This window comes from Pongo pygmaeus, chromosome 6, assembly GCF_028885625.2.
Source record: "Pongo pygmaeus isolate AG05252 chromosome 6, NHGRI_mPonPyg2-v2.0_pri, whole genome shotgun sequence".
In the NCBI taxonomy this organism is placed as follows: domain Eukaryota; kingdom Metazoa; phylum Chordata; class Mammalia; order Primates; family Hominidae; genus Pongo; species Pongo pygmaeus.
The window spans coordinates 97,365,214-97,382,229 of record NC_072379.2 but is presented as its reverse complement, the minus strand read 5'-3'; the positions used below and the strand labels follow the sequence as shown (position 1 = coordinate 97,382,229).

Here is a 17,016-nt window from a genome sequence, read left to right as displayed (position 1 = left end):
CAGGTATATTTTTTATATATGTAGCATTTTCTGGCTTTTCATGATAGAATTAAGGCACTACTGGAGATAATCAAGATAGCTGTTTTTTGTTTTCTTGGTTTTTTTTTAGACGGAGTCTCACTCTGTCTCCCAGGCTAGAGTGCAGTGGCACCGATCTCAGCTCACTGCAATCTCTGCCTCCCAGGTTCAAGTGATTCTCCTGCCTCAGCCTCCCAAGTATCTGGTATTACAGATGCCTGCCACCATGCCTGGCGAATTGTTTTTTGTTGTTGTTGTTTTTGGTATTTTTAGTAGAGATGGGGTTTTGCCATGTTGGCTAGGCTGGTCTCGAACTCCTGACCTCAAGTGATCTGCCTTCCTCGGCCTTCCAAAATGCTGGGACTACAGGCATGAGCCACTGCACCCAGCCAAAATAACTCTTTAAACAGCTACTACTTTCCTTCTCAACCCATTATTCATAGTTTAATATCAGGCATGATATTGTAAATGCAAAGAACTGCATGATAGATTCATTTCTTTGTTAATTAAAAAAGTATGATTAAAATTATAATTTGTGGTGGTAGAATGACAATGTAGAATCTATATTTAAGCACACATCTTAGAAAGGATACCTGGGGTTGTAATAGGTGGGAAAATATGCAATAAATGAGCTAGCCCATATTGAGCAGAAACTTCTAAAATGTAAAAAAATATATCTAGTATGCAATGACAGTCTATATACAGTATGGACTCTTACTTGAGAAATATTATTTGTTATATAAAAATGCTTGTTGGCCAAAACCAGTCTTTGCTGAGAATGAGTACTGATGTCCACTTCCCTTACATTATATAATAACTGGTATACCTATACAACTATGGTAAAAGTCCATTTATAGTCCCTATATCCCTTTCTTCCTTGGAAGGTATAGTGCTTCAGCTTCCTTCAGCACTAAATCTGCTTAACAGATTGAAGATTATATTGCAGGTGTTAGAGAGGCAAATTTTTAGAGCATCTTGCTAAGTAAATAGTATCACCTTAGTAAGAGCTATGCTAACCTAACATCGCTACTATCATATTTGGCAGTGAAAAACAAATATGGTTGAAAAATACCAACAGTGGCCACAAAAATCACTTATGTGAGATTACATTTGAAATCTGCCTCCCTCACACTGTCCAGGTTTAGGCCTCCAGCCCCATATTAAGATGAAAGAACACAGAGTAATGATGTCTAGAAATTCTAGATAGACATCGAAAGAAGTCAGGGACCTCCTCACTAGCGCCTAAATTAACATGGGGGAACACAGAGTCTTGGAACGCATCTACGAGACTCCTGCTTTAAAGAGTGGGAGTTCTCTTCCTATCTCATGCCATCAAGACTCTCAAATGATCCAGCCCAGGCCACCTCTCTCTACTCCAGATTCATATTTCTAACTGCCTACTCAATACCCGTGTGTGAACATCTTATAGATACCATTAATGTAACATCCTCTTTTTCCTCACAAACCTGCTCCTTTCACAGTCTCTTCTTTCTCAGGAAGTGACATCTACATAAATCCTAATGTTCAGTTCTGACAACTTGGGTCATTTTTGACTCCTCTATTTCTCTAACCTCCCACATCCAAATACATCAATAGATTCTGTGAGCTGGCAAGCATCAGACCATTTTTTTTGCCACCTCTTCCTTTATTATCCCTCTACAAGCCACCATTATATCTCACCTAGACGAAGACAGCAGCCTCCTGTCATGCAGCTTCTGCCACCCCTTCCCTTCTGCCTCCAACCTCCTCCTACCCCAGGGCTTCAATGTAAGCCAAATCCAACCAGTGATCTTTTGAAACCAAAGCCAAACAGTATCATTCACATGGTCACAACTCCTCAGCTGTTTTCCATTTCACTTTAAATAAAAACTGTTCAATTACTTACAAAGTCTGACATCACGTGGCATTCTGACCTCATTTCTTCCTATCGTTCCTTTTCTCATTTCAGGGCAGCCTCACTAGCTTTAGAGCTGTTTCTTGAACAATCCTGACATGCTCCAGTATTACAGATTTCTGGTCCCTCTTCCTGGAATGTTATTCTGCTAGATAACGTCTTGGTGCCATTCCACATCAAGTCCTTGCTCACACAGTATGTCCGCAGTAACGCCCTCTTTGACACCCATTTAACATCACGACCTCCTGCTTACCACATATTGTACCTACCTTCTCTGCCCTTTTTAAATTCACAGATCGTGTTATTATTTGATATACCAGAGGTTTTCCTCATTTATTTATTATCGATCTTTTCTGTTTAGAATGCATTATTCCTGAAGATAGAGATTTTTGTCTTTTTTCCTGTTATAAGCCTAGCTTCTAAAGCAATGCCTGGAAAATATATTTCCAGTGAAAATATTTGTTGAACTCATGAATAAGAGGATCAGAATACTTTTAATACATAAAAGCACTAGGGTTGATACAATCTGTCAAGGTCCTCAAAGGAATGTAGAGAATAAAAACCATAAAGCACCATCACCCCAGTGCTTTACTTGAAAGATCACTGGTGCTCATGGCTGCTACTATTTGCTCCCTCTGCTAACCCTAATTTTCAAAGGTTTTAGCCTTGTCACCATCATGACCCATGTCACTGTATGACTGAAAATACCTATGACCTTGGTTAACTCTGAATTCTGCATATTCCTTTTCAATTTCTCTACTCATGGTTCCTTCCAACTTGGTACAAGTCGATGCAGTTTCCCACCTAGATTTCTACTTGGATAAAAAGTACCCTGCCTCAGACTGACTTTCTTTCTTAACCTAACCAGTAATCATGCACTCACCACTCCAAGGATAAAGCATGGTCATCAAGGTTTTGAAAGCAAATCAAGGTATCCATGCTGAAATAATACTCTTGTAGCTTGAACTACAACCAGCATTGTAAGATAATTATATTGTATCCTTGTTTACAAGATAATTAAGCAATGTAGAGAAATTCTAGGAAGGTGGGTTTTAAGGCTACACTAAAGCATATAAAATAAAAAAGACGGCCGGGAGCGGTGGCTCACACCTGTAATCCCAGCACTTTGGGAGGCCAAGGCGGGTGGATCACGAGGTCAGGAGTTCAAGGCCAGCCTGGCCAAGATGGTGAAACCCCATCTCTACTAAAAGTACAAAAATTAGCCACGCATGGTGGTGGGCACCTGTAATCCCAGCTACTCGGGAGGCTGAGGCAGAGAATTGCTTGAACCCAGGAGGCGGAGGTTGCAGTGAGCCAAGATCGCACCATTGCATTCCAGCCTGGGTGACAGAGTGAGACTTCATCTCAAAAATAAATAAATAAATAGTAAATAAAATTAAAAAGACATAAATTAGGTGATGCAAAAAATGAAAAAAGCTAAATGCTACTTGAAATATTTGATGAGTCCTAGGGGAGTAGGTGTTACAGAGGAGCTTTGAAGGGAGAAAGGACTCTTTCCAAAGTACTGTACTCTGGATTTACCGTATCTGTGAGAATCTCGTTATAACAGATTACCATTTTCTTCATTCAAAGACTATGTGTGGTGCTAAACATAGCTTCTACTTTTAATGTCATTTAAAGAAACAGCAATAGAACTAATTCTAAAGATGTGAAACACTTCTGTATTGTCTGGTGTCCTACATTTGGATGTTGAGCTGAGTGTTTAGTGCTCACCGTTTCCCAGTTGGGTAGAATCTGGAACAGGAATGGCCATCCCAGGCGCAATAAGGGTCCCGCGCCAGGCAGCAGTCAGCACAGGCTGTACCATAGATGTGGCAGCGGTGCAGAGATACTTGGGAAACCCCTTCATTGGAACTCACATACAACTGTTGCTATTAAAGGAATGATGATGATTTATTTCAGATGTGGAAGTTAAAAGAAGACTTTCAGCAGGAACACATTATAGTATATGCCCAAAAACCCTTGGATTCATTTTGGAACCGACTAAAAACATGAAGCAAAGCACAGAAGGGTATAAAGCCAAAATAAACAGAATTTTCCTACATTAATATGTCTATAACATTACCACTTTCCTGTTAAAAAAGAAAAGCTCAAAGCACCATATAGAATGGTAATGTGTTTTAGACATTGGGATTCATTGTTCTCTCAGATTTGAGCTAATATATTACAGATTTAAGTTATGACTTTTTTTCTTTGAATGCTATATCTTAGCAAAGCACAAGGAAGCATTCTTATTTTTCAAGTGTGGCAACACGTTACTTTGTAAATTTGAGAAAGTCTGGTTTAAAATAAAGGGCATTTTAAGTTTAGAAGGAAAAAATGGTAAATAGTAAGTACTGGATGAAATAAAAAAGAACATTTTGGTCACATGCCTTTGAAAGTTGCATGTTACTCATTAAAACTACTTAAAAATAATGATTTAGAATAATATCGGTATTTATATTTAAACACGTCTTAAAATTCTGCTTGATCCAGTGACCTTCATCATCCTAAAAACCTCATGGATGAAGATTTCATCCTCCTTCAATTGTAGGATGTCTACTGCTTCTAAGATAATGGTTTGATTCCTTTAGCTGTGCATAATATGGTTCTCAGGAGTTGAAGGAATGAGTCTCTAATTGACACTCCTTACTTTCCAAAGGACTGATACAACTCAAGTTAGCACAGAATCTGTAAGCTGAAACTTGAATAGATGCAGTTGTATGGGTGTGTGTGTACTCCTCCATGTACACATACATAAACATGCACATACATATACATTTAAAAATTAAATCTCTGGAGACACCATGGGTCCGCCAGGCTCTGAAACTCTGGAACCAGACTTCCTAGATTCAAATCTCAATTCAGCTACAAATTTGCTGTGTAACTTTACTGAATCACAGCCTCCTCACTAGTAAAATTAGGATAACATAGCACTTACCATATGGAGTTTTTGTAAGAAATAAATGTTGTAAGGTTTTCCTCCACATAAAATGCTTGGAATAGTTTCTGGCTCATAAGTTGCTCAATGAATGTTAATTAATGGTAAAAAGTACAGTAAAATATCAGTTAAACTATCAATATATGTTTTCAATTCTAATCAGTTATATGAATCACGTCTCACTCTACTACATCTAATAATTTCATTCACATCAATTGACTTTTCAGAAATTGTGCTGAAATTGACTGATCTCCAGTTGAAACGTTCAAACTACAAGAAAACAACTGCATGTTTTCACAATAACCATTTGTCCAGGCACATTTGAAATAAATGTTTATCGAGTAAATTAGTAAGTAATACAGCAAATTTATCAGCTTCATTAAAATACTTTAAGGATACTAGTATATTTGAGTGTAGGACACAGGTAGTTTCATTCTAGATAGTATAATTTTTATTAATCGTACTATTTTCTGTTATATGGAATAAAAGAACAAATTAAAAAATAAGAGAGCATAAAATGGATAATAAAATGGGAAACTCTGAGAAAGTTATCTAAACACACACAAGATGTCATTAACAATTTGTAGTCCTCTTGCACTGAAAAAATGATGTAGTATGCAGTTGTACAAATGATTTCCAAAAAGTCAAATAATTATCCTTGCCTTGAATCTGCTTTAATGAGACATTTTAAATTATCTACAATTTAAGATGTTGAAGACAGATGTAATACATAACTAAATATAGTTAAAACTTGCATACAGGATTACTATGCCACACAAATGGCTTTGTGTCCATTTTGAATCCTGCCCTGCTACTTTCTCTTTCCATTAACTACTGTAAACAAAGGGCTTCCCTGCTGACTTCAAAGACAATTCTGACTTGAGATCCGCTCCCTAGGACATTAGACAAAATGACGAATGGCTTCTCGTTACTTGGGAAAATGTTTGTTATGCACCATACAAACATTTTTACAGATGAGATCGTTAGCTCCATTGTACCTTATTTATTCTCCCTCATAAAATTCAGTGATGTCAAAAGAGTGTAAGACTGACTATAAAATACTACTTCATCTGTAACAAACCAAATATGGTGAAGAGCTTCAGAATCATGTAATCGGTTGTGCTAACACATAAAACCTTTATTGTGTATTCCAAGAAAAATAGGTCTCAGGCTTTTACAGACAGCATTTACTGAGGATCCACTTTATTCTAGGTAATTTGTATAAATTAACTTGTTTGTGAGAAAAGCATTACCTTACAAATGTAGAAACTTAGGTCAGTGAAGTTACATGATTTGTTCGTACATTATGGTCAGATTGGGATGCAAATGCATGCCAAGACTATTTGAAAGCTTACTCCATTCTCACTATATTACTCTGTACCTTAAATTTTTTTTTTTTAAATAATACCTTTTGGGAATGGAGAGGTACGTGGTTTGCTCATGTATATATTGGAATTGTACTTTTTATTTCAATGATCATTGTATATTTACATGTGTAGGGACAGATCAGACAATTAATCTGAAGATTTCAATTACAGTCAAATATTTCTTTTCCAATTCCTGAACCCTTAAATTTGAGACTTTCCTTTTTTTTCGACATGTTTAAATCCTAGGAAATAATATTTCCTTAAAAATAAGCATAAAAGAATGCACTGCGCATTTCAAATATGTGACAACAGCAGGAACTCAGGATTGATTACTCATTCCAAGCCTGTAACAATGTTGCGATGTTATAGAGTAGCCCAAACTTTATGCTAAATTCTTCCCAGAAAGATTATTTTTATTTCAGTTGGCTTCACACACCGTAATATTTGAGAAAATCAGATATACAAAATGTTGGAATATCTTGCTGTATATATGTTCTGCTCTGACAAACTTTTATACAAAAATAAACCTATTCGGTCTTTCACTAATAGCTTGTAAGTTCTACATCAAAATTAAAGGTGACTTTGCGGTATACTTTAAGCAGTATTCTTTATTTTGTTAGTTCAGAAGTTATAAAATATAATTTTTCATAATAACAAAACATTTCAATAAGCAAAGAACATAAAATAGCTTAGTTTTTACCTTTTTAGATGAAATTTTCATTGTTGTTATAGGAGCATGATTCTAAAATATTAGAAAACAACATGTTAGTTGCTCAAATATTCCTTAAAAGGATTTTACATTCAGATTTTTTTTCTACTAAATCTCAAGAAGAAACCATTTTTCTTTATATATACATCTACTTTAAAGTTACTTGTCATATAAAATACATTTGCATATACTTGTCTATAAAGTACACTTCCTCTTTGGAAACTAAGGATAGAGTTGTTACACAGATATATACCTAAAGTTTGAGACCAGCCTGGCCAACATGGCGAAACCCCAGGTCTACTAAAAATACAAAAACTAGCCGGGCATGGTGGTGGGCACCTGTAATCCCAGCTACTCGGGAGGCTGAGGCAGGAGAATTGCCTGAACCTGGGAGGCGTAGGTTGCAGTGAGCCGAGATTGCACCATTGCACTCCAGCCTGGGCAACAAGAGCAAAACTCCATCTCAAAAAAAAAAAAAAAAAGAGTGGTAATTAAAACACATGTATCAATATAGGCATTAGAACAAAAAATGAAAATCTGAGAAGGAAATTTTTGGAATATTCAATCCAACAAATAATTCAGAATTGGATCCATGGACTCAGGTGGAGGAAGATGTGGAATGGTACACCATCTAATTCCTCCACAACATAAGCAGTCTGCATAAGACACTACTGTTCACCTTCCAGTGCTGTTTTGGAAAGACAATATATTAAGCTGAACCATACTAGTTAATGCTCATTGTTGCAAACAAAAAAATATTGTCAGAAAAGGTTATCTTTTGATAAAATGTATGAAAGAACCTAAGAATTTTCTGGAATAGTAATATGCTTGCAAATTATTCATAACTTCACTTCTTAAAAATTATTAGTTACTTTTAATGATTAAAAATTAGACTTCTGGTGAAGTGCAGTGGCTCATGCCTGTAATCCTGGCACTTTGGGAGGCTGAGGCGGGCGGATCACCTGAGGTCAGGAGTTCGAGACCAGCCTGGCCAAAATAGTAAAACCCTGTCTCTACTACAAAATTAGCTGAGCGTGTGGCTCATGCCTGTAATCCCAGCTACTCAGGAGGATAAGGCAGGAGAATTGCTTGAACCCGGGAGGCAGAGATTGCAGTGAGCCAAGACTGTGCCACGGCACTCCAGCCTGGGTAACAAGAGTGAAACCCATTTCAAAAAAAAAAAAAAAAAAAAAATTAGACTTCTGGTAAAGTGATTAAGATCCATGAGCTTTATTTGAATAACTCAAGTGGGAACAAGCTCTCAAAATCAAAGGTACCCCAGTTATTTTGCTTTCTGGAGCTGCATGTATTTACCAACATTTTAAAAGGGAAAACAGTGATATCTTTAATTCTCCATTGCAACAATTTTTGATCATCCCTTATAAATATGCACACACACATGCACACACACATACAAATGCTGCAACCTATAATCAGTTAGGCAGCTACTAGTAGTTATACTTCTAATTCTAGTTAAGCTCAGGGAAACTAGACTTATTGTCAGAAAATGTGGAACAGAGGACTAAAAGAAGAGATTACGGTCTTGCACTGTATAAAAACAAAGCTCCTGGTTTTTCAAAGTCACATTGAATTTTCTGCAGTACATCAGTGTGACGCTTAGCTAAGAAAACTTTTCAATTTAAATGCATTATTTCCTCACATGCTCATCACAGTGTATCATACACACTCAATTATTTTTACCTCACCTCAGAAATGTGACACAAACACCATGCTGAAGACAGTAACTGTATTCAGTAACTGTGTCTCCTGACTTGGCCACATCAATCACTGGCACACACATCAGTAAGAAAACTCAGACATTTTTTGGTGTCTCTTGGGCTGATGTCCCCCACATGCATTCTGACTGACTCTATTTTTCCACTGAGAGTTTATTATTCAAGATGATAACACCAGCATAACTCATATGACAGACCATAAGTAGTTAGCACGTGATCAGAATAACTCATGTTTCTTTCCATAACATGTATGTTTAGGTTTATGTCATGCTCACTTAATTAACATTTCCTGATAATCAAAAGGAGATATTTCAGTATTAAAAATGAAGTGCTGCTATATGACATTTTTGCTATCTTCAAGAATACTCCAGAATAAGGCACTTCATATTATTTTAGCAAGCCAAGATCTCCCTATTGAGTTGAATGAGAAAAAAAATATGTTCTATATAATGTAATTCTGGTTAATCTAGTGAAATAATCAATTTCTTTATAAAACAAGGCATGAAAAAAGCACTTTTCTGAATATCATTAACGTCATTTTATGAGCCCGATTTTAACACACCAACCACAAAGAACTTGTGCCAAAATTAGTCTAGCATTAAAAATTATAAATTTAATAATGTAGTAGGAAACTTGCCAGAGTTCCTCAAATTTTTTATTTGATTCTATTTTATATTTCTTTACATTTAAAATGTATTACCTAAATCTAACAGCACTGCACCTTACCCACTTATGTGCTTATAAAGTCAGCATTTTTGGTGACTGTGGGAATGTCTACTAATGAGTCAATACATTCTAAGTCTACTCAACTAAGCAAAGCAACTTGCTGGACTAGCAAGAGTCTGCTACTGGGAGTTCTCAAGTGCTACTTTTACTCAGTCATAGGCTGACTCTGGTCTTTTGTTGTGTCTGGGCCATTGTTTCTTAATTGGTTTAGTTGGAAATAGTGTTCTGCAGCAGGACTGATTCCATGCCAAACTTTCTTTGCAATTCTAATAGCTCCTCTGCTGCGCTTTACCCATCTTTCCTAATGCAGATAAAAAGCACCACTTGAATTACAGTGACTGACACTGTGAGCAGAGAAGGGCACGGCAGGACACCACAAATCCCCTCTCCTGGCTCACAGATAGATAAAGAACAGGCGCTCTGCCCTGACCAGGTAAGATCTTACAGTACTGAACTTCCCTTGTGTATGTTTTTTTTTTTTTTCTGTCCTTTTTCTTTTTTTATCCCAAATTCAAGGACAAGGAGAATAATACAATGAAATCTCAAGTTCTGAGTGGTAAAGAGACATTTGTTTTATTTAACTGAAGTGACATTTGAATTAAAGGCAATAAAATAAGAGAAAACAAAGTTGTTTTTCTTGAAATTACTGGCTAAAAAAATATGAGAAGGCTTATCTAACAATCAATAATGTGAAAGTATTTGGGTTTCAGTGGCTTGTGAAGCAAATGATAAAAGCCCTTTCATGGCAAAATCTTCCAGACCTTGACAACTAGAACTCATTTTTTAAAAATAATGATGACCACAATTCTTCAAGTTGTGATGATAGCTTAAAAACAGAAAGAATCCTTTTATGTTAAGATAACTTGAAGTGTAGGAAAATACTTTGCAAAAATATTTGTTCTGTATTTCTTATTTTATCTGGTGTTTTCCTACCCTCAAAAATTCATAACATTCATTTATTTGATTTTTTATCAAATATAGTTTCCTCCCAAGTGGCTGTAAGATTAAAGAATTCCACTCATCATGCATGTTCTGAGATTAATAGAAGAGATGTTCAAACCTTAAAGACTTCCAGCTCCTCCAGAATGAGCTCGCCACTGACAGAGCTGTTAGTAGGAAGAACAACCACTTTTTGCACAGTACCCCGATCTAAATTAAAAAAAGAAGTAATGAGATGTTACAATACTTTTTAAAAGAAAGCTATTTAGACATAGGACTACTGACTTGGAACATTATTTATATAAGTATTTAGTAATCAAAAAACATTGTAAATATTAAGCCATTGCCATGTGCTGAATGTATTCCAAATCTCATAAAAATTGAAACACATACAATTCAAGGGGAACTAATATGAATATCTTATATTTTGCACATATTGGGTGTAGCTACAACTATGAGAGAAGGAAAGAATGTTAAGTCAAAAGTTCGGAACCAAATGTGTATTCTTATAATACAATACATAATTTTTTTTTCTTTTTTTTGAGACAGTGTCTTGCTCCATTGCCCAGGCTGGAGTGCGGTGGCATGATCTTGGCTCACTGCAACCTCCACCTTCCGGGTTCAAGCGATTCTTCTGCTGCAGCCTCCCAGGTATCTGGGATTACAGGTGCCCGCTACCACGCCTGGCTAATTTTTTGTATATTTAGCAGGATCTCATGATCTGCCCACCTTGGCCTCCCAAAGTGCTGGTATTACAGGCGTGGTGAGCCAATGTAAACAGCCTATACATAAGTTTAAGTTTGATCATTAATATTACTTTCTCTTCCACACCAATATTATAAAGTGACAATCTCATTTTGTTAACATTAAACCAATGATTTCATTATCTGAAGAAAGATGACAAATGAATTTTTATAATAACTGTATAAGTCACTAGGATTGGAAAATTCACATTTGGTCTGTATAATGGATTTTAGACATGGTAAAATGTTTCACTCACCATTCAAAATCATCTTCAAAAAAGAAACACAACTGATTTTATTTCAGGTGTGGACACCTATTCATAGAAAAGTTCTACTATTTACACAATTTTATTTGTCAGTTTGTTACAGTACATAGCTAGTCAGACATGAATAGGTGAGCAGAGTCCCCCACCCCCAACCAGTAATGTCAGGCAACCAACAGGTGATGGTCAGGCAGTTATCACATGTCATGTCTCTCTAACATAATAACTGGTTGCAGCTGGTGCTGAGGCAGGAAAACAGGGTATGGAGGCAGGGAACATAAAGCCGATTCAAACTTCAGCTATGACAGGAAATATCCTCTCCACAGGGCATACGTCGGGTAAATGACTTTGTAACTTTACTTCATCCTCTTGCTTTACATAGGGTTTACCCCAAATAGAGGGTATTTAAACTCCAAAAAATTCTGTAACGGGGCCTTTGAGACCCTATGCTCAGGCCTGCTCCCACACTGTGGAGTGTACTTTCATTTTCAATAAACCCTTCATTCCTTCCTTGCTTTGTTTGTGTGTTTTGTCCAATTATTTGCTCAAGACGCCAAGAACCTGGACACCCTCCACCGTTAACAATGCCAGGGAAACACAGTCTCCCAGTAGATGGAAACACCTGAAACTGGTGATCAGCAGCTTCCCAGTAAGATCTCAGGAGCTGGGTGAGTGAGCTCAAGCATGTGCATTAACAGGCAAAATGGGAGAGTTTTACTGGTATATGACCTTCCTTTAGGAATACTAGACTGGTAAGGGAAAAATGCCTCAAGTCAGCATAGGCACAACTCCAGTAAACACACTGCACATGCTCTCCTCCCACGTGCTGGCAGGCCACCATCCCTGCGGACAGCCCACCCCAAGGCAGGAATCAGGGGAGAAGTAGCCCAAGACCCCAGAAGTATGCGAACCTGTAACACCCTAATTCAAAGGTCAAAACTGCAAACTTGATCTCTCAAGTCGCACAATCGTATTTTTCTTCCTTTCATTCCTGCTCTAAAGCTTTTTAATAAGCTTTTACTCCTGCTCTAAAACTTGCTTTGGTCTCTCACTCTGCCTTAGGCCCCTCGGTCAAGTTCTCTCTTCTGAGGAGGCAGGAACTTAAGTTGCTGCAGACCCATACAAATTTGCTGCCAGTAACAAGTTGGCAATATGTTTCTTTGGATATCTCAAAATGTAGAGGAAATTTTGAAATTAGATGATCCAAATAAGCTAAATCAAATCAGAAATTTACTCATATGTCCCAATTACAGATAGCCAAAAATTGAGATGCCAAAATAAATGTGAGAATACAGGAAATAATATTTATTTCAAGATTTATAAACGGTTTCACAAGTCACATAAACATTATGCATATAATCACGCCACTCTACCAATCACATAAATTTTAGGTTTAAAAGACACTAGTTTAGATTTAGCAATGTGGAGGTTAAAGCAAATTTGTGAGTAATCTGGCAAAGTAAAAATATATTTACCTAAAATGTTTCTATTAACTAGTGAGTTGGATCATAAATATCAAGTTATTCTTTTAAATTATAACTGTAAATTTATAATTTGTAAATATGCATTATCATCAACATAATGCACATTTTTAAATTCTATTGAAAATGTCATAAGAAGAATTAACTTGAACTGAATTGTACAGGAATTTACAACCAGAAATCATCTAGTGAGTAATACTATAAATTTCGAATCTCACATCTCAAGTTGGCTTCTATTCCACAGGCACGAGTTACTCTGACATAAAAGATTTTATCTCATGTTTACAAGTTTGTGTTTTATGAATCCAATTGAGAGTCAAAGTAATTCTTAATAAAAAATAAACTCAACTTTAAAACACTGCAAACTAAAAAATAAAAATCCACTAAATTAAAAATAATGTTTATACAAAAGAGCAAGACAGAGTTTGCCAGAATAATGCCTGAAATTTGTAAGGATACAAAGTATAGGCACATAATTTTAGACGTTGCAAAGCATACTCTGTAATTTAAAATTCACTTCTTAAGCCACACTCAAAAAAAGTGAAAATAATAATAATCCCAAAGATTTGCAGGCTCTAGTTTTAATTAAAAAGCTCTGAAATATCTGTTTTGCAGCCGCTTCCTTAGAATTACCCCTGATAGCCGGGTGCGGTGGCTCACGCCTGTAATCCCAGCACTTTGGGAGGCCGAGGCGGGTGGATCACGAGGTCAGGAGATCAAGACCATCCTGGCTAATACACTGAAACCCCGTCTCCACTAAAAAATACAAAAAATTAGCCGGGCGTGGTGGCGGGCGCCTGTAGTCCTAGCTACGTGGGAGGCTGAGGCAGGAGAATGGTGTGAACCTGGGAGGCAGAGCTTGCAGTGAGCCGAGATCGTGCCACTGCCCTCCAGCCTGGGCAACAGAGCAAGACTCCGCCTCAAAAAAAAAAAAAAAAAAAGAATTACCCCTGATAACAACTTAGATGACTTTCTTGGACGATAAATAATACAAGTAAAAATTAGAAGTGAAAACACATTTGGGGATGGGGATGCTGTGCAGAGACCTGTCACAACTGAAAATGGATGCATGTGGTTGGAGGTGTTTCTTAGTTTCTATTAACAACCTATTGGAATTAGCAGTGGAAACTTCTAGGGAAATACAACATACCAAAACACTTGATCTGAAAGCCATGAAACTGTGATAGCTAGGGCAAGATTTGTGTGTGTGTGTGTAAATGACCACAGGCATGTGTGTGCATATACGTTCCTGTTGAATACTTGTTGAATTAATTTGTAGGCAAGAAGGATGAGAGAAAACTCAGAAGAATATAGATATAAAATCTTTGTTATATGAACATGTTATCATAAAAAGCATGTTTTTTTTTTTAAACAAGTCTTAACAGTTTTATGGTTCCCTGTTGCAGTTTGTAAGAATCACTACCATTCTATGTGACAGCATAATCCACATTCTTTCTTCTTTGTTTGCAACTCTTTAAATTTTTTTATCTTTAATCATTATGGATATATAATAGTTGTACATATTTATGAGGTACATGTGGTATTTTGATATAGATATACAATGTGTAATGATCAAATCAAGGTAACTGGGGTGCCCATTATCTTAGGCATTTATCATTTCTTTGTGTTAGGAACATTCCAATTCCACTATTTTAGTTATTTTCAAATATACAATAAATTACTCTTAACTACAGTTGCCCTATGAAAAGAGACTGAGTAGAGGCTGTGCATAACACAGGTTATATAGGCTGTGTATATATACACAGGCTGTGTATAAAAACGGGTTTTGGTTAGAAAGGTTCTGATAGATAAAACTATCAGCTCTGAAAAGAATTAAGTACTCTCAAATGAGACAACTGACTCCATATTCCCCAATGTTTTCACTTACTATGAGAGCAAAATTTTACAGAAATCCCCATTTTCTTCTGACAAGGCCCACAACAAACATACTTTATACATACCATTTTTAAAATATTACACAAAGAAGGGCTACAAAGATGAGCTAATAAAAAGATAATGCAGGCCGGGCACAGTGGCTCACGCCTGTAACCCCAGAACTTTGGGAGGCCAAGATGGGCAGATCACCTGAGGTCAGGAGTTAAGAGACCAGGCTGGCCAACATGGCAAAACCCTGTCTCTACTAAAAATACAAAAAATTAGCTGGGCATGGGGGCAGGCGCCTGTAAATCCAGCTACTGAAGAGGCTGAGGCATGAGAATCACTCGAACCTGGGAGGCGGAGGTTGCAGTAAGCTGAGATAGTGTCGCTGCACTCCATCCTGGGGGATAGAGCAAGACTCTGTCTCCAAAAAAAAAAACAAAAAAAAAAAACAAAAAAAAACCAAAAACCACAATGCAAAACATGCTTTTTATCCATTTGCAATAAAAGTTACAATACCACTTTTAGTCATTTCTCTTTTCCTTTGTTATTTTTGGTCTTGATGGTAATGAGTTCCCTGTATGAGGAATACTTCTGAGGTATCCTTGGGCTGTATCATTTACTAATAAGTAAGTAGTCTTAAGTTGTGTTCTATCCATTTTCACTCATTGATTCAACAAGAAAGTACTGAGTGAGTTGGGCAGTATGGATGCAAACATACACAGGCATAGGACTCAAGAGTTCGGAATCTAGAATTTATGGTTTTCTGAGCAGTAAGTGTGTTCCCATTAAAATGTTAGTCATTGAGAGATAGGCATTCCAGAATGGCCATAAAACTCCCAATTACTTATGTCCACATAAAGCCATCTCCATGCCCTTTCGTTTGAAGATGATAATACACTTATCAAGTGTCTTCCTTCTGGGGGTGGTGAGAATGGTATTCCCTGAATGTATTCACAACTATAAATCCTTTTTAGTGTTCTGCAGAATTGGATTATTGCTTTTATATCCTTGGGGAAAGCACCATATCCATGATATAGTTACAGTGAAGCTGTCACGTCTTTTTTTCTTTAAACCTCACTTTGCTATTGTGTAAAACGTAAATAATAACCACACTTTTCATAATGGCTATTGAAAAATCCATTAAGCTAAGGCTAAAGCCTAGCCAGAACCACCTCCCTTCTTTTGGCACTAACACCCTGACACATCTTTCGGAAACACCGCCTACCTCATTTTCAGTCTACCTGGTTAAGGAATGGTTTACCTCTTTCGGTTCCAGGGAGGCCCACATGATGTAGGCCTGGCCAATAAGAGCACACCCTTGCCCCTGTGATTCACACAGGAACTGGCCTAGAAAAGAGTGAGGCCCCTGCCCTTCCTGGGAATGAGTTAAGTGAGCCTCTTCTTCTTTCTGAAATCAGGAGCATTAAAGCTTGTAAATCTGGAGGTGCTGGAGCCATTCTGGCTACCACATGCAGACTTCATTTGAGAACAAGCAATGCAGAGGAAAGTAAAACTGAAAGGTTGTGAAGTAAGTTCCTGACCACATCATCTTAGCACAAATTCAGCTATGTCTGAGGCTGTCTTCTGGATTTCTCAGTTAAACGAAGAAAACAGTTATTTTGTTTTAAGTAGTCTGAGTAAGGTGTGTGGTCACTTTCAGTTGAAAGAGCTCTGACTAATAAAAATTAAACAAGTAAGACATGGAAATTGCTTAGCATGGTGTCTGACACATCAATAACGTTCTCAGTAAATGGAAGTTATGTTTTAGTTTCAGCTCCATCACTGAGTACACTTTTGACACAATTGTAGTCACTTTCTTTGACTGGCCCTCAATTTTCTCTTCTGTGAGGTATAGATAACAGAGATACTCTAAATACATTAAAGCATTGTGGGAATAAGCAAGAAAAATCTGCAAAGTGATTGCATAACGCAACTCTATGCACAAAGATAACACAGCAGACTCATCAATCCACATGAGATATTTTTATTTTCTTTTGTTTTATTAAATCATTAAAGAAAATTTCCTGGACAGGCTTCCTTCCTGCCTTATTTTATACTATCTAATTTTTTTCTAATATAAGGGAGCACAACAATTATCCTTAAACCTTTCCACTGTCTCTAGCCAAGAAATCAGCTTGCATTTATAAGTACGTTAAGTGTTGGCTGTCTCAGGCAAGTGATCAAACACAGCTCACTACTAAGCAGGTCATTGGAATAGTCATTTGTATATCTATCTCCTGAGTCTTATGTAAACAGTCCTAAGGGGGTTTCCCTGGAAACTCATGTGCCAAACTGTCAGCTTTCCCCTGCACTTCTGG

The 17,016-nt window shown here is 37.0% G+C and overlaps 1 protein-coding gene across 1 annotated transcript in view; it reads right to left on the bottom strand.

Moving 5' to 3' along the window:
- SEMA3C (semaphorin 3C) overlaps nucleotides 1–17,016 on the bottom strand; it is a 180,243-nt gene that overhangs the window by 12,114 nt on the left and 151,113 nt on the right. Inside the window, exons 13-15 of the mRNA XM_054495877.2 lie at nucleotides 10,452–10,540; nucleotides 6,921–6,962; nucleotides 3,647–3,804 (exon numbers count right to left, since the gene is read on the bottom strand). Coding sequence (XP_054351852.1) covers nucleotides 3,647–3,804; nucleotides 6,921–6,962; nucleotides 10,452–10,540 — 289 coding nt within the window. The remainder of the gene's footprint in view (nucleotides 1–3,646; nucleotides 3,805–6,920; nucleotides 6,963–10,451; nucleotides 10,541–17,016) is intronic.